Here is a 23,224-nt window from a genome sequence, read left to right as displayed (position 1 = left end):
GGGCAGAAACTTGATTCTGTGTTCAGTGAACCATTTTTGTGTTGATTTGGGCATATGTTTCGGATCATTGTCCTGCTGGAAGATCCAATGACCCGGTTTTAGTTTCCTGGCAGAGGAGCCAGATTTTGATGAAATATCAGGACATTTTAGATGGAGTCCATGATGCCATGCACCTTAACAAGGTTTCCAGGGCCTTTGGAGGGAAAACAGCCTTCAGTCAAAATTGTTGTAGTGTTTCGCAAACTTCAGGTGCTGACATTTGTGGTTAACTGACAGAAAAGGCTTTTTTCTGACAAACCTTCCAAATAATCTGTTGCCATGGAGGTAGCATCTGATGGTGGTTTTGGAGACTTGGAAACCCCAAGATTTTACTTTTTCTTGTAATTTACAAACAGTGATTCTTGGGATTTTTTTTTTTTTTTTTGCCTCTTACCCTCCTCACTGTATGTGGAAAATAAACTTGGGTCCTCTTCCAGGCGAGTATCTAACAGTTCCAGTTGGTGTCCACTTTTTTTTATTATTGCCCTAACTGCAGAAATGGACATTTTCAGGCGAGTATCTTTTCTTTTATAACCATCCCCTGAGTTATGAAGGTCAACACACTTCTCTCTCATTTGGTTTGTGTGTGCTTTTATCATTTCCATGTTGATGGTGTCATGTGTACGCCTGCTTGCACTCAAGACTCCATTTCCCAGAATTCAGAGCAGCCTTCAAATATGGCCACAATGAACTACAAAATCCATCCGACACTTCACTGCTCACAGGTTCCTGATTACACATACCTGGACTCAATCACCACAACACACTAGACTATTTAATCACTCTCTCTGCACCTAGTCATAGTGAAATGTAAGTATAAATCCTTGTGTCTGATTTTAAAGCCTTCTAGTAAGGGGCTGGTTTGAATTTATTTTGGGATTTTTTTTGATGTTGCCTCTGGTATCCTGTTTGTGCTATTCTTGATTATTGATATATATTGTATAATATGCTCTTTACTTCATGATTTGGACTTGTCTGCTAGTTTGTTTGAATAAACTCTCCTTTAGCTTTCACATGTCTATTGCCTGCTTTCTTAACAGATGGGAATTTGTCCTCTGTCACCTCTTGTTTATAGCCAAGTTAATCAGCAAGTCATGGATTATTGCTTGAATGTTTCTACACACTTCAATAAAATGTGTAACTTTAAATGGGAAATGGCATACTTCAGTTGTATTGTGCAATTCCCAGGGGTGCTAATAATAGTGGTGCATGTTTGGGTTTTTTTGTTTGTTTGTTTTTGTTTTTTTTTCCAATTTTCTTGAGGGAGTTGTTTTTCTCTGAATAAAACTCTGAAAGGTTAGATTCCCCCCCCCCCAGTGTGGGATGAAGCAACTTCACCAAAAGGTGGGTCCCCCCAACTGCTTTATTTTGCTAATCTTTATAAGGGGTGCCAATAATTGTGGAGGGTACTGTATATGTATCAACTAATGCCTTGAGTGCAGCATGGTGGTATTTAGCATTACTGCTTTCCATCAAGCAGGTTCTGGGCTTGAACTTGCTGATCCATCAGGACCTTTCTGGGTGGTCTGGTTTTCTCCAACAGTCCAAAGACATGTTGATTTGAAGTCATGGCTGTTTTGTATGTGTGTTAACTTTGCTATAGATTGGTGACCTGTCGAGAGTGTACCCCATATCTCACCTAATGTCAGCTGTGATGGCATGATCCACACTGGATAAGCGGTGTAGATAATGGGTGGAGGGAAGGGTGTGTGTGTGTGTGTGTGTGTGTAATTAGTCATTATCATACATGGCGTCCTTTTCCTGCCAAGTTTTCACCAGTTCTAGACTTATTGCATTTTACCTTAGTCAATACCTGCAGGTCAACAACTATCTACCTCTGTTGCTAAAGTCTCCTTGTTTTTTCTGCATTAGGACAGACGACCAAAGTTTTGCCTGTTGCGTGCAGCCTTGTATTTATACCCCACAGAAACGTGGTCAAAGGCAATGATGATTCATGCAAAAAATTTTTGCGTTCACTTTAAAATATTTTTCAGGTGTTTTGTTTTACTGAACACTTTAAAGTGGAGAATATATATATATATATATATATAATTTTTTTTTTTTTTGGTGTGTAATATAGTATGTTTCCATTGGATAGAAGGTAGTGTTTTGCATGTTGTATCAAGTTTGAATCATTGTGATGTTTATTTTATGCACTAATGAAGCCAGCAAAATGCAGCATAATGTGCGATCTCCCCTCTTCTGCATACATAAGATCACAAGGCTAAAGCTTGGCTAGTGCACCTCTAATTGACGAGGTGAGTATGCCCCTCCCACACAGATAGCACAGCCAATCTTGGCTCCTGGTCGGATGGTTCTGGCATCAGGATTCAAACTTGCTGGCTGTTATACATGTCAACTTGTGTAATTGCTAACAAACTAGTCTTAAGAGAAAACTGACTCTGAACAGTTCAGAAAACTGTTAGAAATGCTGACTGTGTCGACATTTATTTCTAAGCCTCACTACAATAGTCAGAAAACATGACGATGTATTTTATCTGGGATCATATACAGTTTGGTCTAAAGAACTATTGTCGGACTTTTGTTGTGCACTAACGTACCGCAGCATTGCTGAATTCTCAAATCTGATTGGCTCTGAGTTGTTTTTTCACCTACTATGACAATTTTGTGTCGACAAAGTTTGTTACAGTAATGTGTTCGTTCTATGATGTGATTGTTTTATATAGTAACAACTAACACAGGGACTGTATGGTGGATACTTTGTAGAAAGTGACTTAACATGCCTAATCCTTGTAATGTTTTTTTTTTTAGCATTTATGGAATGCTATGCTAGCAAGTCTCTAGTGTCAGTTTTTTGTAGCACACTGTAACAAGTGTGTGGTTTTTTTTTTGAGATTATCTTCAAGAGAGGAAAAACTAGAGCGTGTGTGAGGGAACAACTATTTACATAAGTGATAACAGGAACTTTTGTTTTGTAGACGTTCTACAACCTTAAATGTGATGATAAATGGAGAAAGTATGACGTGTTCTTTAATCGAAAAGTATAATTGTTGGAAATTTGCTGTGGTATAAGAGGAATAAAATACTTCAGGATGTGGTGTTAGAAAATAAACTCTGAGGTGGTAACAGTAGCTCAGCTTCATCCCACCGTTGTTGATTTATTTTCCTATAACAGCACCGACCCCAAGCTTTATCTTTACATAAAGAGCTTGAGATACAAATGTTTTTACAGGTACAACAGCTACACTATAAATCATAACATCTGAATACAGATCACTCAACATATTGTCATCTTTTTTGTTTAATAAATTGTGCTCAGCAGAAGACATTGTAAATAAAAGTCCACAAAAAAAAGGATTATCTTCATCCTTCTGGATGTTCAGTCCTGCAGTGACTCACTCTTATTTGCTGTTTAAGAGTCGTAGTTGTTTGGAAGCACTTCAAAAGTTTAATATCAAGGAATCTGATTGTCAAATTGATTTAAGAAAATAACTTCTTAAAGCAAATAAACAGACCCACTATACAGTTGTGGTCGGAAGTTTACATACAGTGACATGAATGTCATCTTGGATATGAATGCCATGGCAATATTTGGGCTTTCAGTCATTTCTTTGAACTGTTCTTTTTCTGTGGCAGACTGATTGTACAGCTTGCATCTTTAATTAAAAAAAACAACTAGAGTTTGGTGCACAAGTTTTAATTTTCTTTGGGTTTTCTGAAATCAATACCGGGTCAAAAATATACATACAGCACACCTAATATTTGGGTAAAATGTCTCTTCACAAGATTCACTTTGACCAAACATTTTTGTTCACCATGAACAACCTTCTGGCAGAATCCTGGTTGGATATTTCATGACTCTTCATGGTAGAATTCAATTACATTTTTTTTCTTGGCATGGACTCGGATTATAAGCAGGGTCCATATATTTTCAATAGGGTTGAAGTCAGGACTTGTTTTAAGCTTACCGTTAGCCTGCTTTATCCTCCACAACCAGCTCTGATGCGTGTTTGGGTTCATTGTCCTGTTGTAAGTCCCAAGTCGTGTTCAAGTTTCTGATGGATTGCTGAAGAATTCTGAGGTAGTCCTCCTCCTTCATTATTCCATCCACTTTGTGCAATGAACCAGTTCCACTGGCAGCAAAACAGCCCCAGAGCATGATGATCCTACCACCACCACCAGCTGGTACAGCGTTCCTCTGTTCATGGTGGTCATTGTGGCCAAACAACTCAATCTTTGTTTTATCTGACCATACAGCTATCCTCCAGAAGGCTTTTTCTTTGTCTGTGTGGTCAGCTTCAAACTTTAAGCTTGAAGGTGTCAATTTTGGAGTAGGGGGTTGTGTCTTGGATAGCAGCCTCTTAGTCCATGGTGATCTGAACTGTAGACAGTGATCTATCAGCTTCCAGTTCATGGCAGGGCTGTGGCATGGTGGTTTCCAGGTTGTTCCTGACCATCCAAACCAACTTCCTTTCAGCTGATTGTGACAGTTTGGGTTTTCTTAAAGCAAAGTGGCTTGGCAAAGTGACTACACCTCACAGTAACTTGGATACAATTGTTTGAACTGATCTTGGAATTTGCAGTTGTTTAGAAATGGCTCCAAGAGACTTTCCAGAGTTGTGTATGTCTGGAATCCTCTTTCTCAGATCTGCACTGAGCTCCTTGGACTTTCCCATTTTACTGTGTGTTGGCCAATCCAATAAGTGCTGTAAACAAACCCTTTTTATGAAGGCACAGAGAAGCTACCAGCTGGAGTCAATCATGATCACTAACAGGAAGTTAAGAGACCTCGGCCTTGGCAGACATTTTGGAAGTTTTGGCACCTCCGAATTAATAATCTAAGTGAGCGTATGTAAATGTTTGACACTGTATGTATAATTTTGACCCTGGGTTGATTTCAGAAAACCCAAAGAAAATTAAAACTTGTGCACCAAATTCTAGTGCTTTTTTTTTTATTAAAGATGTATGCTGTACAGTAATTCTGCCACAGAAAAAGAACAGTTCAAAGAAATGACTGAAGGCACAAATATTGCCATGACATTCGTTACTGTATGTAAACTTCTGACCACAACTGTACATTTTGTTTACATGACATATTATACATTTCTCTTATCCTATCAGTTGAGAGTAGTGTTTTCGGTACTCAAACTGTAGACTGTAATATCTCCAATCTGTGCATAAAACAGCGCAAGTGGGGAAAAAAAAATGTGAAGCCTGTGTGTATAGTTTATATATGAGTGAATAGGCGTTGTGTATGTATGCATGGAGAATAAAGTCTTAAAATGTGCAGTGTGTTTTTTTACGTGTGGATGTATAGGTATGTATCTTTGTGTGGAGAAGAAAATTGAAAAATGCTTAGCATGCTTGTGTGTGGGGGGGGGGGGTGCATAGGTAAAGGTGTGTATCTGAGTTTGGGGAAATAAAGTGCAGTGTGTGTGTGTGTGTATTTCTCTTTTGTGTTTGTGTGGGTAGATAAATGTTTGGGGGGGGGATGAGTGCAGAGGTGTAGGAGTGTACCTGTGTAGGAAGAGCTAAAAACGTGCATTGTGCACACAATATGGTCAAAAGTTTGTGGACACCTAACCATCAGACCATGTACCTTGCTGAACATCCCATTCTACATTTATTCCCTCTTTGCTCTTAGAATAAGCTCCACTCTTCTGGGAAGGCTTTCCACTAGATTTTGAAGTGCAGCTGTGGGGATTTGTGCTCATTCAGCCACAAGAGCATTAATGATGTCGGGTGAGGAGGTCTGGGGTGCAGTTGGTGTTCCAGTCCATCCCAAAGGTGTTCAGTGGGGTTGAGTTCAGTCAGGGCTCTGTGCAGGACACTTGAGTTCTTCTACTCTAATCTTAACACGTCTTCATGGAGCTTGCTTTGTGCACAGGGGCATTGTCCTGCTGGAACAGGTTTGGGTCTCTTCATTCCAGTAAAGGGGAAATGTAATATTACAGCATACAAAGACATTCTATACAATTGTGTGCTTCTGATTTTGTGGCAGCAGTTTGTGTGCGCACAGGTGTAGGTGTGTATCTGTGTGTGGAGCATAAAGTCTAAAAATGTGGTGTGTGTGTGTGTGTGTGTGTGTGTATTTGGTTTCTTTAAGAGCCAGGTAGAATGTCACACTGGTCCACTCTGACCTGAAGGATGTCTGACAAGCCTGGTCTCTTCCTCAGTGCCTAAAGAAGAAGACAAAAAGAATCAGTCAGAAAAAAATCATCAATTAATCCATAACACAGAACATTCAGGGGAAAAAAAAGAAACATCTGTTTGACCTGCAGGCTGCTGACCATCTCATTAAAAATTCTCTTTGCTTCTTCACTCTCAGGGTCGTCAAAGTAATCTGCAGAACTCATGAGCACTACGATGGACTTCAGCCTCATACACACACCTGGAAATAGAGTAATGTGGAAAATGCAACTGTAAAAGTCGTGTGTGTGTGTGTGTGTGTACACACTACTCACTATGAAAATGCAGGATGGCTTTGGCAGTAACAGGTGTGCAGTTGAAGATGAGTGTGTGTAACTGCTGTAGTCCTTCCCTGCACAGCTCTACTGCCCCCTGCTGGCTCATTTCACTCATGTGGTCCAACTCCAACACACACACAGCGGAGCAGTTCCTCACTGTGGACAGAGGAGTGAAAGGGAATATGGGTAACAGAGAAGTGTGTGTGGGGTGGGGGGGTTGTTGCCTTTAAATATGCATTTAACATCTAAATATCACCTTTCCCATCACTCACCCAAAGAGGCTAATCCCTGAAGACCACAGCTGGCTCCACCCACTCCCACCTGATACAGGCGAGGCCAACATCGGCCAATCGTCTGCAAGCAGCGGTTACTAAAGCGACTGGGCTGCTGGCTGAGAGAAGAAACAAAGTTTGTATCCATGGATTATATCCATATTATTAGTGACTCTCTGCCCAGGCTAATGAAGATGATGATGATGATGAACACTCACTATGGCTGTAGTGGTATGATGTTCAGATTGATGATGAAGAAGAAGAACAACAACAACACATCATGGCTGTAGTGGTTTGATGTTCAGATTGATGATGATGAAAAACACACCATGGCTGTAGTGGTTTGATGTTCAGGTTAGTGGTGATGATGATGATGAACACGCCATGGCTGTAGTGGTTTGATGTTCAGATTGATGATGAAGAAGAAGAACAACACCACATCATGGCTGTAGTGGTCTGCTGTTCAGATTGATGATGATGAAAAACACACCATGGCTGTAGTGGTTTGATGTTCAGGTTAGTGGTGATGATGATGATGAACACGCCATGGCTGTAGTGGTTTGATGTTCAGATTGATGATGAAGAAGAAGAACAACACCACATCATGGCTGTAGTGGTCTGCTGTTCAGATTGATGATGATGAAAAACACACCATGGCTGTAGTGGTTTGATGTTCAGGTTAGTGGTGGTGATGATGATGAACACACCATGGCTGTAGTGGTTTGATGTACAGATTGATGATGATGATGATGATGAAGAACTCACCAAGGCTGTAGTGGTTTGATGTACAGATTGATGATGATGATGAAGAACTCACCAAGGCTGTAGTGGTTTGATGTACAGATTGATGATGATGATGATGAAGAACTCACCAAGGCTGTAGTGGTTTGATGTACAGATTGATGATGATGATGAAGAAGAAGAAGAACTCACCAAGGCTGTAGTGGTTTGATGTTCAGGTTGGTGATAATAATGATGAAGAACACTCACCATGGCTGTAGTGGTGCGATGTTCAAGCTGGTGATGTCTCTGCATCCTGCCCCTAAAGCCCAGATCACCTCCTGACCCGCAGGATCTGATGAGCTCCTAAAAACAAAAATAAGACCACACACACACACACAGTAATCTGATAGTGTTTGATATGCAAATATGTATGTGTGTTTTGATACTCACCTGTAAGTAAGTGTTTGCAGAGCTCTGCAGTGGCAGCTGATAAGCCACAGTGTCCTGTCTGTCAAAATGTTTGGGCAATGAGAGATGGTCAAAGACACAAGACTCCGCCCTGCTGATCTTAGCACCGCCTCCAACCCCTCCTCCAGACACCCTCTATTTAAAAAAAAAAAAAGAACAAGGAAAAACAATATGTATGCGTGTGTGTGCGTGTCTGTATTGTTCATGTGCCTTGTGTTAAGAATCATTTGTGTGTGTGTGTGTGTGTGTGTACCTTGTGTTCTTCAGATACTCCTCTTTACTCTCTTTCTTGGCACGAGAACGAGGTTTTAGGTTACGTAGAATGAGCGTGTTCATCTGACTACACCACTGAGCAATAGTCACCATAAACTACACACACACACAAAAAATTATAACAATAAACAGAAGGTAAAACACTGACAACAGAACTTAAATTGATTTATTTTCGAATCAATTATATATAGAAGTGTGTGTGTGTGTGTGTGTGTGTGTGTGTGTGTGTTTTATAGAGAGTTGTCATACCTTTGATGAAATGCGGTCATTTTCTAGTGTTACTCTGGTCCACACTGCAGGGTGACGGGCAACACTCCACCAATCCTTGCACACCTACAACATACACACGCCACTTTCTTAAAAGATGTCTTGGAACCACCAATGTCTTTAGGATTCATATAAAATCATTTCCTTTTTCTTACTCACATAAACTGTAAAAAGTAGAAGGTTGCAACACACACCTGTGCAGCAATGAGTAGCGAGTGTGTGTCCAGATAAGGAAAGATGCAGAAAAGCCACGCCCTCCTCCTCATTCGCTTTGAACACATTACTGATTGGTCAGGACTGTTGCCATGATGGAGGGAGTGGCAGTGGAAGGCGGAGTTATCTGTGCACATCCAATAACACAGGCAAATAAAACATCTGCTCACTGATACAGTGATGTTTTTGTGTAATTTAATGTTTGTTATTTATGTTTGGAGTCTCCAGTGTCAGTGTTTTGTAACAGACAGTAACTTCAACACCAGAACAGAATGTTGCACTTTCTGCTTTCTTGGCCATATGAATAAAAAGTATGGCCTTTCGGTAATAAGTGAAGTGGTGACAAGTAGGTTCTCTGAGCAGTATTAATGAATAAAATTAGATTCTACAGATGTGTCTACATTTATTTAGGTGTAGATGAATGTGTAAATTTTCTTTCATGTCTTCATCACGGTATCATCAAATGTTGAATCACTTCCTTATGAATCGGAATCGTATTGTATTGTGTCAGCTATTTCAATGAATCACTGCATTATGAATTGGAGTCATATAGTAGCAGATTCAGTGGTATCATCAAATATTGAACCGTTGCCACATGAATCTGATTTGTATCGTATTCCACAACTACTGGTCGCCAGGCTTCTCCTCCTCTCCGCTCCTGCCCAGTCCGCTCAAGACTGCTGTCTGTCCTGGTTCCCTGTTGGTGGAATGACCTTCCCATTGAGGTCAGAACTACTGACTCCCTGACCATCTTCAAGTGCAGACTGAAGACTCACCTCTTCAGGCTGCACCTCTCCCCTTCTTCCCTGCTCACTGTATAACTGCGTTTCGGTTTAGACCAACCCAAGCTGTGTACAAGGTGTGTCAGAAAAGAAATAGGACTGGGGTCACAAAAAATTTGTCAAATCCAAACTACAAGTTTTCCCCTTTGAAATAATTCCCCTTGAGCCTAACGCACTTTCCCATTCTTCTCCTCCATGCACTCCTGGAAGGATTCTCCCGGGATTCTCCGCAGCGCCGTCATCACGGCCCTCTTGATGGCTTCCACGTCTGGAAAACGAATCCCCTTGATGACCCCATTGAGCTTGGGGAAAAGGAAAAAAATCATATGGAACCAGGTCAGGTGAGTAGTGAGGTTGCTCCAGCACGGCAATGTTCTTCTCAGCAAGGAACCTGCCTTATGCTCTCAACGTTGGCCTCAGTCCTGCTCATTGAAGACCTTCTGCTCATGGGGTTGACTTTCACGTCCCTCTTTGAACCTCTTATGCCACTCAAAAACCCGTGAGCGCAACATTATCTCATGTCTGTACACTTGCTGCAGTAGTCAGAGTGCTTCTGATGGAGTTTTCCCCAGTCGGACCAGAAACTTCCGGTTGGTTTGTTGCTCTGTGCCCATTGCTTGATGACCTAAAATTGAGGAGCTGCTAACAAAAGCATGTGAAAAAACATACAATGGCTGCTGAGAGCGCAGTTATATACTCCCCAGATATTACTTCACACGGTGATGCAACCCGCTAATCCCTACCCCACTCATAACTCACACAGCACACTAAGTCCTATTACTTTTCTGACACACCTCGTGCTGTCTAGCCTGGGGTTAGCTGTTTTGAGTTCTTTATTTAGTTATACTTTATATGGTTGGTTTGTTTCCTTGGCTGTTTGAGTATTGGTACTTCAACAGAATATTGCACTAGGTATTGCTGTTACTTGTTCAGTTGGCACTAGAACTTTCTCGTCTAGAAGTTCAGCACTTTGTGTACCTGACTTTTGCACTCATTGTACGTCGCTCTGGATAAGAGCATCTGCTAAATGCCATGTAATGTAATGTATCATAGCAGATTCTTTGGTATCTTCAAAAATAAAATTGTTGTCTTATGAATCAAAATCTTATTGTGGCAGATTCTTTGCTATGATCAATATCAAATCCTTGTTTCATGAATCGCAATCGTATTGAATCAGATTCAGTGGTATCGTCAAGTATTAACTTGTTGCATTATGAAGCAAACTTCTGTCGTATCATAGCAGATTCAGTGGTCATACATGTCAACCGATACGGAATGTCCGTATTTTATACGGATTTGATTCAATAAACGTAGTATACGGACGTACAAATAAAGTTATACGGATTCTTTAAAAAAAAACTTCAATATTTATTTAGAGCTATAATCAATTCCCATGATGATAAAAGAGTGCATAACGTTTACAAACGTACTGTACACCACAGAAAGCACAGACAGCCAATAAAGAGTCTTATGAAATCGCGCGTTATCTTGTGGTAGCGAGACTTCATTCCACTTTTGATCATGCGCACACCGCATTGCGAGAATCCCGCCAACCGGGAAGTAACATTTTGTTTGAAACACGTATTTCCACCTGAGTGACTTTCACTAGCGACTGAAAAGATTCTGAATGGGCATTCCGGCAAGATCAACACAGACACTTGCTGTGACATGCAGCCTAGTGAGGTATTGGTGCAGACTGCTAAAAAAGCTGTCATGGAGTACAATTCAGAACATTAGAGTGACACTTTTGTGTTTTTGTCAAACATTGGAGCTTTGTATTCATTCTGAAGATTTATTGTTATTAATATTGAATAAAAAGTAACTGGGATATATCATTGTTAATTATCATTCAAATTTTAGGTAAATTATTTTAATTTGCATCTTATAAGGATTTTATAAGGGAAATACGGATTTTGGAGGTTGGTTATACAGGTTTGATTGACCAAAGGTTGACATGTATGAGTGGTATTGTTAAAAATCAAAACCTTCCCTTATGAATCAGAATCATAATGGATCGTATCAGATTCAATGATATTTAAATAAAATTGGCTGGCTTTTTTTTCGTGATATATCGGATATATTCCATTCAGCTAGCATGATATTGAACGAGTTGAAGAGTAATCAATCAATTAAAAAGAGTCAATGGAACAATTATAAATTTTACAGAAAGTTAAGAACAGGGAGGTAACCTATCAATATTCAATGCTGATTCTGATCGAATGTAATTCAATGTTCTGTCGATCCATTGATCCAAAAATGGTACAAGTTCAAAAAGTCTGAACAACAACCCAACTTATATACAAGCTCTATACAGGTTGACAGTTCAAGTTCACAGTTACTTTTGGTCAGAGTTAATTGTTACATTGCAGTTATTCAAAACAAAAGGGCTTTGGTGAGTGAAGTCCACGAGTGAAGTCCTCTTGTAAAAGTCTCCATTACTTTTCCTCACCTCCAAGTACTAGTGCATCTCAAAAAATTAGAATACCATATAAAAGTTCCTTTTTTTCATAATTTAATTCAAAAAGGTAAACTTTCATATATTCTATATTCATTACATGTAAAGTGAAATATTTAAAGCCTTTTTTGTTTTAATTTTGATGATTATGGCTTATAGCTCATGAAAATCAGAAATCCAGTATCTCAAATTATTAGAATATTCCCTAAGCTCAATCAAAAAAAGGATTTACAATACAGAAATGTCCAACTTCTGAAAAGTATATTCATTTATACACTCAATACTTGGTTGGGGCTCCTTTACCATGAATTACTGTATCAATGCGGTGTGGCATGGAGGTGATCAGTCTGTGGCACTGCTGAGGCGTTACTGAAGCCCAGGTTGCTTTGATAGTGGCCTTCAGCGTATCTGTATTTTTGGGTCGGGTGTTTCTCATCTTCCTCTTGACAATACCCCATAGATTCTCTATGGGGTTCAGGTCAGGCAAGTTGGCTGGCCAATCAAACACAGTAATATCATGGTCAGCAAACCATTTGGTAGTAGTTTTGGCACTGTGGGTAGGTGCTAAGTCCTGCTGGAAAAGGAAGTCAGCATCTCCAAAAAGCTCGTCAGCAGATGGAAGCATGAAGTGCTCTAAAATCTCCTGGTAGATGGCTGTGTTGACGTTGGACTTGATAAAATACAGTGGACCAACACCAGCAGATGACATGGCACCCCAAATCATCACAGACTGTGGAAACTTCACACTGGGCTTCAAACACCTTGGATTCTGTGCTCTACTCTTCCTCCAGACTCTAGATCTGTGATTTCCAAATTAAATGCAAAATGTACTTTAATCTGAAAAGAGGACTTTGGACCACTGAGCAACAGTCCATTTCTTTCTCTCCTTAGCCCAGATAAGACACTTCTGACATTGTCTCTGGCTCAGGAGTAGCTTGATATTAGGAATGCGAAAGTTGTATCCCCTTTCTTGAAGATGTCTGTTCGTGATGGGTCTTGATACACTGACACCAGCCTCAGTCCACTCCTTGTGAAGCTCTCCCAAGTTCTTGAATCAACTTTTCTTGACAATCCTCTCAAGGCTGCGGCCATCCCTGTTTCTTGCGCACCTTTTTCAGCCACCCTTTTCAGCAATGACCTTTTGTGGCTTACCCTCCTTGTGGAGCGCATCAGTGATCATCTTCTGGACAACAGTTAAGTCAGCAGTCTTCCCCGTGATTGTGGTTGTGTGTACTGAACTAGACCGAGAGATACACTGTGTTCATACTGTTTTACTAAAACTCGAAATGAAATATTCTAATATTTTGAGATGGGTTTTTTTGTTTTTGTACTGTGTGCCATACTGATTAAAATAGAAAAATGCTTGAAACATTTTAGTTTATGTGTAATGAGTCTATAATATATAACAGTTTCACTTTCTTAAATAACTGATGGAAATATTGAACTTTTTCACAAAATTCTAATTTTTTGAGATGCACTAGTAGAACTTTGACAATATTTCCACTATTGCTCTCTTTTTTCCAGTTTTTTGATGTCCGTTGGTATGTTTTTTTTTTTCTTGTAAATATGTGTGAAGAATATATAGTGAAGTTTTGGTAGCTTTTCGGGTGTTCAGCGCGTCTTATTCTTTCAAAATATATCTTCCACTTTTAATAAAGCAAACCTTGTGGCCATGTTTGTGTACAAACTGTCACAGTCACTTGCTCGTGCGGAAGTTTTACATCTCTGACGTGTCTCTTTTCCAGCTTTTCCATATATTTAATGCAGAAGATTAAATGCGTGAAGAATATCCAGTGAAGTTTTGGTAGCCTTTCTGGTGTTCAGCGCGTCTTCCTCTTTCAAAATTTTCTCTAAATCTTCCACTTTTAATGAAGAAAACCTCGCAGCCATGTTTGTGTACAAACTGTCAGTCACTCGCTAGCACGGAAGTTTTACATCTCCGACGTGTCTCTTTTCCAGTTTTTCGATATCCGTTGGTATGTTTTTCTCTTGTAAATATGCGTGAAGAATGTATAATGAAGTTTTGGTAGCCTTTCGGGTGTTCAGCATGTCTTTAGTTTCAGTTTTCAGTTTATTTATTTAGTGCTTAAACCTAGTACTGGATCCTCTCTCTTTCTCGGCCAACAAAGAAATGACTGCATGCATGAGCAGCAGAAAAGTTTTGTCACTGGATCTTTGCATGCGCTCAGATGTGTGATGTTATGTTGTCTTGACAACATGAAATATTATAACAATACTGCATGCCCATTCTCCATTGGGGAGAGTGGCATAATACACGGAGGATAAGCGATATGATAACAATATTGCATGCCATCAATAAACCCACTAGAAGGGAATAGAATACATGTTTTTATTCCATGGAAAAAGTGGCCCGTATGTATAATAATGTCAAATATTGCATTGCTGCCTTATGAATCAACATCAAAACGTATTGCGGTAAGACTGAATATTACACACCTAGTAATAAGTGTGTGTGTGTGTGCACGAGAGAGAGAGAGAGAGAGAGAGTGAGTGTGTATTAGTGTTACCTGTTTTGCTGTATGTCCTGTAATGCTGCTGCAGACCCTCCTGTGTCTCGGTGCTATAGACAGACCAGCTGTCTGAATCAGCTTCCATGTCTGAAGGGTTCCTTTGGTAGCATTGTTCATCACAAAGCACCTCACACACCCCCGTGCTGATTACACACACACACACACAGTATGTGAAATGAGATTTATTTATCTTTGTTTCTACAATAGAAGAAGAAACCTTTATTTGTCACATGCACACTTCAATTCATCCTCTGCATTTAACCCATCTGAAGCAGTGAACACACACAGCAGTGGGCAGCCACACTACAGCACCCGGGGTTAAACACCTTGTTTAAGGGCACTTCAGCCCAAGGCCGCCCCACGTTAACCTAACTGCATGTCTTTGGACTGTGGGGGAAACCGGAGCACACCCACATAGACACCATGAGAACATGCAAACTCCACACAGAAAGGCCCTCGCCGGCCACTGGGCTCGAACCCAGAACCTTCTTGCTGTGAGGCGACAGCACTAACCACTACACCACCATGCCACCCAATATGAGCAAACTTCTCATCAGATTTATATTTATACTTAAAGAAAGTCAAGTTCATCCACAGTGCTTCAACACACAAGATACAATACAGGGCAAGTACAGACCCGAATACTCGTTCAAACACAAAAATGTTTAACACACACAAAAAGCATGCACGCTCTGCACAGGATGCTATTCTTACCTGTGAACTGGACTTCCTGTGTGATCACATGGTGAATAGCAGCACCTGGAAATCCCTGATTGACTGCAGCTCCTCTAGAAGAGAGCACAAAAAGCTGCATTAATATAAAGGTGAGAACAAATCTGCACTCAATGCAACTTTCTATAAGCTGAAAGTAGCCTTCTGATGATATTAAATTTTCACAAGAATATGGAATTTTTCATGGAATAGAAAATAAATATATCACTGGATTGCTTTTCCATCCAAATGCAAAGCAAAAACCGAGTATCATAGACCTAGTGGCTAATTAAACACTTTTCTGTTAAGCAAAACAAGCTAGATGTGAGCCCTCCTACCCGGTGTAATGCTGCTCCGGCAGCTGTGAAGGATCTGTCAGGTGATGTGATGTCGGCGTGTGTGTGTGAGGGTGTGTGCAGCTCCTGCAGCCGCCGCTCTGCTCTTTCTGCTCTCTCCAGCAGATTCTCGATGAAGCTCTGCAGGCGACTTTTAGCACTCGCTTCCCTTAGAGCGGTCTCTTGGACAAACCTGTCCAAATCACAAACCTGTCTGACACACACACACACACACACACACACGAAAGTTTCCCCCCCCCCCTCATGTTATCTTAGAAAGTTGAATTGACTTACAGTACTGTGCAAAAGTCTTAGGCCCCCTATTTTTCTTTCATACAAACTTTATAGAGTTCTATTTTATGACTTCTACATTATCGAGTCAATACAAAAACATTTTAGAATCCAAACGTTCATTTTCCAGCACAAAATTAAATGTTACAGGGAAAAAAAAAAAGTTTGAGCAGCATATTACATACAGTAAGACAGCACTTTTCAGGATTAAAAATGAAATCATAATGAAGGCTGCTGGGATTTTGGTGCGAAATGAAGCGAGTGTGACAGTCAAAGTGCCCAGAAGAACTGTGGCTGGTTCTGTAAGATGCTCAGTAAAACCTACAGCTCATTTCCGCATCAAACTGCACTCACTGTACCTCAGACTACTATTTTTTTTTAAGCAAAGAGTCGTCTCACCAAATATTGCCTTTGTTTCATTTATTATGGTTTACTGATTACTGTGACCTGGTGACTTGTCCAGGGTGTACCCCGCCTTTCGCCCATAGTCAGCTGGGATAGGCTCCAGCTTGCCTGCGACCCTGTAGAAGGATAAAGCGGCTAGAGATAATGAGATGAGATGAGATGATTACTGTTTATAGTATTTTTTAATGCTGAAACATTTAATTTCATTATTTTTTAAAGCCATTTTTGATCTACAGCATTTCTTTTCATGTGCCTCAGACTTCTGCACAGGACTATATGCCCAGCTGAATAGATGATAATTATAAATTAATATGTGGTATGTTCAGGCAGGGTGTAAAAACCACAGTCAAAGTCTATGTTAGGAGTCAAAACACAGGCAAACAATATCACAAATATAGGGAAAAGGGGAAACACGAGTGAGGGTCAAAACCAGGAAGTACTATACATGAAAAAAGGCATGCTAAGACCTTGCAATGTGACGTACTTCCGTCTTGAAATAGCATGAATCTTGCAACGCCAGGAACATTGCTTATATTTGACAGAACAGCAAAATAGCAACCTCGAATGTTTGTTTGCTTGTTTTTTTTTTTTTTTATTAAATCTTACAATAAAGTCCTAGTGTTCAGGCTAACATTAGCTTGGGTGTTCATTTCTATTAATAGGTATTTTCTTAACTTGGGTATATGTGTGACGAAGCACACACTCTGACGCCTTTCTGCTTTTACTAAAAGCAGTTTTGTAAGTGTTCTTACATATATGTATGTTGATGTAACTACGCTTTCTGACATGTCCTCAGGATAGAGTGCATTCTGCTTAAGGCTAGTGAGAGAAAGGCTGTTTAGCTGCAAAAATGTAAATGATAACAGGAACTAACTTTTCTATTAACGTGTACATTAAGTGTAACTATAAATGAATAAAAAATATGATGTCATCTTTAATCAATAAAATAATACACCTTATTGGCAAATTGCTCTGGTATAAAAGGATTAAACACACACACTGGGGTGTGCTGTTAAAGGAAAAATAGTGACTTCATGGTGGTTAGAGCAACTATTTTCCAACTCTTTTCAAGTAGTCATATTCCTTACGCACAACCAATTAGAACCGGTTTATATTTAATTTGTTCATATACAATCACGACTACAGTCACACTCACTATCAGCTAAATGAGGCTTCTCAAAGCAGAAAGCTTTTGTATGTTGTGCCTTTAGTAATACTAGTGCATCTCAAACAATTAGAATATCATGAAAAAGTTGGGGTTTTTTCATAATTTAAATAAAAAGGTAAACTTTCATATATTCTATATTCATTACATGTAAAGTAAAACATTTCTCGCCTTTTTTTGTTTTAATTTTGATGATTATGGCTTATAGCTCATGAAAATCAGAAATCCAGTCTCTCAAATTATCAGAATGTTTCCTCAGAGCAATCAAAAAAGGATTTACAATACAGAAATATCCAACTTCTGAAAAGTATGTTCATTTATACACTCAATACTCGGTTGGGGCTCCTTTACCACAAATTACTGCATCAGTGCGGCATGGCATGGAGGCAATCAGTCTGTGGCACTGCTGAGGTGTTATTGAAGCCCAGGTTGCTTTGATAGCAGCCTTCAGCTCATCTGTATTTTTGGGGCAGATGCTTCTCATCTTCCTCTTGACAATACCCCATAGATTCTCTCTGGGGTTCAGGTCAGGCGAGTTGGCTGGCCAATCAAGCACAGTAATATCATGGTCAGCAAACCATCTGGTAGTAGTTTTGGGCAGTGTGCAAAGTTCTACTGGAAAAGGAAATCGACATCTCCATAAAGCTCGTTAGCAGATGGAAGCATGAAGTGCTCTAAAATCTCCTGGTAGACGGCTGTGTTGACTTTGGACTCGATAAAACACAGTGGACCAACACCAGCAGATGACATGGCACCCCAAATCGTCACAGACTGTTGAAACTTCACACTGGACTTCAAACCCCTTGGATTCCGTGCCTCTCCACTCTTCCTCCAGACTCTAGGACCTTGATTTCCAAATGAAATGCAAAATTTACTTTCATCTGAGGGCGGTACAGTGGTGTAGTGGTTAGTGCTGTCGCCTCATAGCAAGAAGGTCCGGGTTCGAGCCCCGTGGCCGGCAAGGGTCTTTCTGTGCGGAGTTTGCATGTTCTCCCCGTGTCCGCGTGGGTTTCCTCTGGGTGCTCCGGTTTCCCCCACAGTCCAAAGACATGCAGGTTAGATTAACTGGTGACTCTAAATTGACCGTAGGTGTGAATGGTTGTCTGTGTCTATGTGTCAGCCCTGTGATGACCTGGCGACTTGTCCAGGGTGTACCCCGCCTTTCGCCCGTAGTCTGCTGGGATAGGCTCCAGCTTGCCTGTGACCCTGTAGAACAGGATAAAGTGGCAACAGATAATGAGATGAGACTTTCATCTGAAAAGAGGACTTTGGACCACTGAGCAACAGTCCAGTTCTTTCTCTCCTTAGCCCAGGTAAGACACTTCTGATGCTGTCTGTGGTTCAGGAGTGTCTTGATATTAGGAATGTAACAGTTGTAGCCCCTTTCCTGAAGATGTCTGTGTGTGGTGGCTCTTGATGCACTGACACCAGCCTCAGTCCACCCCTTGTGAAGCTCTCCCAAGTTCTTTAATTGACTTTTCTTAACAATCCTCTCAAGGCTGCGGTCATCCCTGTTGCTTGTGCACCTTTTCCAGCCAGCCTTTTCAGCAATGACCTTCTGTGGCTTACCCTGCTTGTGGAAGGTGTCGATGATCGTCTTCTGAACAACTGTTAAGTCAGCAGTCTTCCCCATGATTGTGATTGCGTGTACTGAACTAGACCGAGAGGTACACTGGTATTTATACTGTTTTACTCAAACTCGAAATGAAATATTCTACTATTTTGAGATATTTTTGTGCTGTAGGCCATAATTATCAAAATTAAAATAGAAAAATGCTTGAAACATTTTAGTTCACATATAATGAGTCTAGGATATATTAAATTTTCACTTTCTTAAATAACTGATTGAAAATATTGAACTTTTTCAAGATATTCTAAGATGCACTAGTATATATGGCTGTCTGTGTTGATTAATTGCCAACCTATTTCCATAAAAAGAACAGACGCTGTGAACTCAGTGACCTGTTTACACAGACACACATGCAGAGCATGTCAAGCCATGACACAGCGTCCTACAGTTCTGCCCATCTGCCCTGTCGAACTGCATTTCTAGAGGCAGTGAGGTGGACACCCACAAAAACAAGTAAAGCCCTGAGAAAAGCTGCCATGGCAACAAGATGTTAATTCCAGCACCATGCAATTTTACAGGCTGCAGAGATGGTGGCTTGTGCTGTTTCAGACATACGGTGAGAAAACTGAGGAGAAATGAGACAGAAATAATCAAGAGCCACTAACTGCCATCTTAATCTTAACATATTAACATCAACTTTTGATCTGAATTTGATTTAAAACAATCTTTTTAGCTGCTTTAAGCTTGCCATTCTTTCTTTTCTCCCCTTTAGCAATGGATAGTCTAAATGTTTGACATCTTCCTTTCCCTTATGGCTTTCCAAGACCTTCAGGGCAATTCTGGTGATGCTATCACCCTTTATTAACCAATGTTATTGTCAGGTAAAAAGTGGCTAATAGAGTGGTAAAGTGGCAGATTGGTGGTTAAGGTTCTATCGTTTTTCTGGGAGAATTGTGAGTTTGATGCTGTGGACTGCCAGAGAGCTGCTATTAAGCTCTTGAGCAAGATCCTTCTCCCTCACTGACCTGACTATAGGACTGAATTCTCATCATCTCATCTCATTATCTCTAGCCGCTTTATCCTTCTACAGGGTCGCAGGCAAGCTGGAGCCTATCCCAGCTGACTACGGGCGAAAGGCGGGGTACACCCTGGACAAGTCGCCAGGTAGGACTGAATTGAATTTTACCTAAATTATATTTATCCAAAACACCTCAAAGTTTTTTTTTCTTTTGGATATGAGCATGAGTGAATTGCAATAGCAGTAAAAACACCCACACGCTTATAACTTCCTCCATTCCTCTATTAACACCCTTAATGTATAAATTAAACAAATATTCTAGTATGGTTAGAGATTCGTCATCAGATGCTCCCACTTCACTTAATATCATCCTTCAAATATCAAAAATCCAAAGAGTTGTAAGCCAAAAACACCTTGATCTTGATGCTGAGTTGTTTATCATCCCATAACATTTTATACCGTTCCATCTTGAATATAGATAAACCCTCACACACTTACTGTTGTTTGAGGCTGAGCTCCTCCTCCCGTTCCATCAGCTCCTGCCTCAGGCTGGCCAGCATCTCCACAGAAACTGCCACCTGGCACTCCAACTCAGCTGCCTTTTCCTCCACTTCCTGCTTTTCCTTCTCCATTCTCTCACTTTCCCTCCGAACCCTGTGCACCTCTGCACTCCTCCTCTTCACCGCTTCTTGCAAGGACCCCAGCTGCATAGACACATCCTCCTGAACCTCCAGGGTCAGCTGCTGGAGCCCAGCCTCTATGGCTAACCTGGCCAGCCATGGTGTGCTCATCTGGGGTAGTGCTTGCTCGGGCCTGGAGAATGGAGAGAGTGAGGGAGAGACAGAGGAGGACAGGAGTGAGGGAGTGCACTGGTGGACAAGCAGTTGAGCAAGAGGAGCAGGGGCTGAAGGAGCCAGGCTCAGTGCATCCACGAGCTCCAGATGTAAGGGCTGGCTGAGCTCACTGTTTTCCAGGGAGGCAGAGCTTTGTGTCTGAGCAGGAAGAGCCATCAGGGCCCCTTCAGATTTCCGTCTTGGAGTCAAACAGATCATTTGGCACGTGTGGTTCTTCAGCACATCCCCAAAACCGCATAGCTCTCCACAGTCAGGGCAGTGCTTTGGCTGCTCTGCAGCAGTAGACATCCTTGTGTGCCTGCAAGGTGTATCACAATGGCAAAACATTGACAAGCTCTCACATTTCATCCAAACAACCCTCTTAAAGCTATTCATGCTGTAAGAATTGCCTATTGCTGGGTTTCAGTCATGTAACTTTTTTCTGAGCGGTTTTACCAGAAGTGAAATAGCTGGTGGTCTAAACAGCTGCTGTAGTGCAAACAACTGGCAATAACTTATCAGAGTATGCTTGTAATGAAATGGACCCCTACAGTCTGGGAAAGAAGGATTTGTCATATGATCCTGAAAACTACCCTTCAGTTGAGTTCCCCGACATCTCAAACTATCTGGTGTTGCAGACATCCTTCTACACTGCAAAACAGATGAAAGCGTGGAAGAGTGTGGAGGCTTACAACTTTTTTGTACTGTATGTGGCTGGGTAAAGGACCTCGGTATCAAGTCACTGCCCAATGAATCCTGTATTGTTTTTGCTCGTGTAAGTCTTATTCTCATCTCATTATCTCTAGCTGCTTTATCCTGTTCTACAGGGTCGCAGGCAAGCTGGAGCCTATCCCCGCTGACTACGGGCGAAAGGCGGGGTACACCCTGGACAAGTCGCCAGGTCATCACAGGGCTGACACATAGACACAGACAACCATTCAGACTCACGGTCAATTTAGAGTCACCAGTTAACCTAACCTGCATGTCTTTGGACTGTGGGGGAAACCGGAGCACCTGGAGGAAACCCACGCGGACACGGGGAGAACATGCAAACTCCACACAGAAAGGCCCTTGTCGGCCATGGGGCTCGAACCCGGACCTTCTCGCTGTGAGGCGACTGCGCTAACCACTACACCACCATGCCGCCTGCTCGTGTAAGTACTGTATATTTTTTTTAAACCTTTTCATTTGCATCTTTACAACAAAGCGTTGCAAGTCGAAGTACAAACAAACAACAGTTGGCTTGATTCTCACTTGTGTTGGCTCTTCTCTCTCAGGTAAATCATTCATAAAGATCATCAGAAACCCCTTTAAAGACCTGGATCTTAGTTAAACAAGACGGAGAAGTGATCACGGCGCATTGTAACTGTATGGCTGGGTACGAATTTTGTTGTGACCTTCATGCATATGGACTTTGTGAGGAGTAAACAAAGAAACAGCTGGGGACTTTAGTGCTTCGTGGCTAAAAAAAAAGTACCATAAAATAATGACACATAGCAAGAAAAGTACTTGGAAAACACTTAGGACAGCTGAGAGGGAACTACAAACCTTTCACCAAGTGATCACTGCGAACTCGAGCATGCTTCGACTCGGCTCCCTTCGATTTCAGTGAGAGGTTCAAAAGCCACCTTTCTCGACATCTTTTTGTGAAATCCTGTGTTTGTTCACCCTTTTTTATTAGTTCACGGAAAACCCTGAAGAAACTTTTATCAGTTTCATGGTTTGATCAATTTGAACAACCTAAAACAACGCAAGCGTAAGGCATTTTTCATGCGAATAATGTACCTTCTCCGTACAAATGCTTTGTCGACTGAGCTTTGGTAGACCACCAGCTAAAGTTTGGAATAACTAATGAGGTGGATGTGACGTCATGTGAAACCCAGCAATTAGGGGAGAAGGAGGCAGAGCAGAAGTTGTGGACCACAGAGTAGTAAATTCCAGGCAGAATTCTCTGAGCACATTTCAAGGCATAATTTTGGCAGCTTAACACTCAATCTATCCATGATATAGCAAATGCTTTTGACCACACTTGTACAACACTTGTATCATGCCGCTAGTGGTCTCACCAGAGGGAGCTCTTTTTTGATCAATACCTCACTACTGGAAGTGAAATATCTCGGCCAGGACATGACATGTTGCAGCTGTTGCATTTTGTAATGCGCTTCCTAACATACATACATCCACCCTCTATTTCCTGCATCCCCTCTCCTTTGCCATATTGCCTAACCCCCATGCATCTACTTTCAGTGGAGGAAGAGCGGAAGAGTAAATAGGTCAGACGATGTCTTTGGTTTAGCACAGTATGGCGGCAGTGCTTCATCTTAAGAGTGGGTGTGAAATAATAAATGAGCATACAACACACAACCTTGTTCTCTTTGTGCGTGTGCACTATATATGGAGTACAGTGTGTGAGCAATGTGTAAGACCAAGCCCAATGCTGAGCCA

The 23,224-nt window shown here is 41.1% G+C and overlaps 1 protein-coding gene across 1 annotated transcript; it reads right to left on the bottom strand.

Moving 5' to 3' along the window:
- Nucleotides 1-6,092: 6,092 nt before the first annotated feature.
- si:ch73-290k24.5 (F-box only protein 41) lies at nucleotides 6,093-22,740 on the bottom strand. Its single transcript, XM_060936796.1, is given in 14 exon segments — nucleotides 6,093-6,179; nucleotides 6,276-6,391; nucleotides 6,465-6,623; nucleotides 6,740-6,858; nucleotides 7,730-7,825; nucleotides 7,913-8,065; nucleotides 8,184-8,299; nucleotides 8,453-8,536; nucleotides 8,665-8,810; nucleotides 14,449-14,594; nucleotides 15,166-15,239; nucleotides 15,501-15,711; nucleotides 20,445-21,195; nucleotides 22,659-22,740. Coding segments are annotated over 14 exon segments (2,331 nt in total). The 3' UTR covers nucleotides 6,093-6,101.
- Between the last annotated feature and the right edge of the window lie 484 nt (nucleotides 22,741-23,224).

Source organism: Neoarius graeffei, chromosome 13, assembly GCF_027579695.1.
Source record: "Neoarius graeffei isolate fNeoGra1 chromosome 13, fNeoGra1.pri, whole genome shotgun sequence".
In the NCBI taxonomy this organism is placed as follows: Eukaryota; Metazoa; Chordata; class Actinopteri; order Siluriformes; family Ariidae; genus Neoarius; species Neoarius graeffei.
Note: the sequence above shows the minus strand (reverse complement) of the source record. Positions and strands in the feature narration are given on the sequence as shown.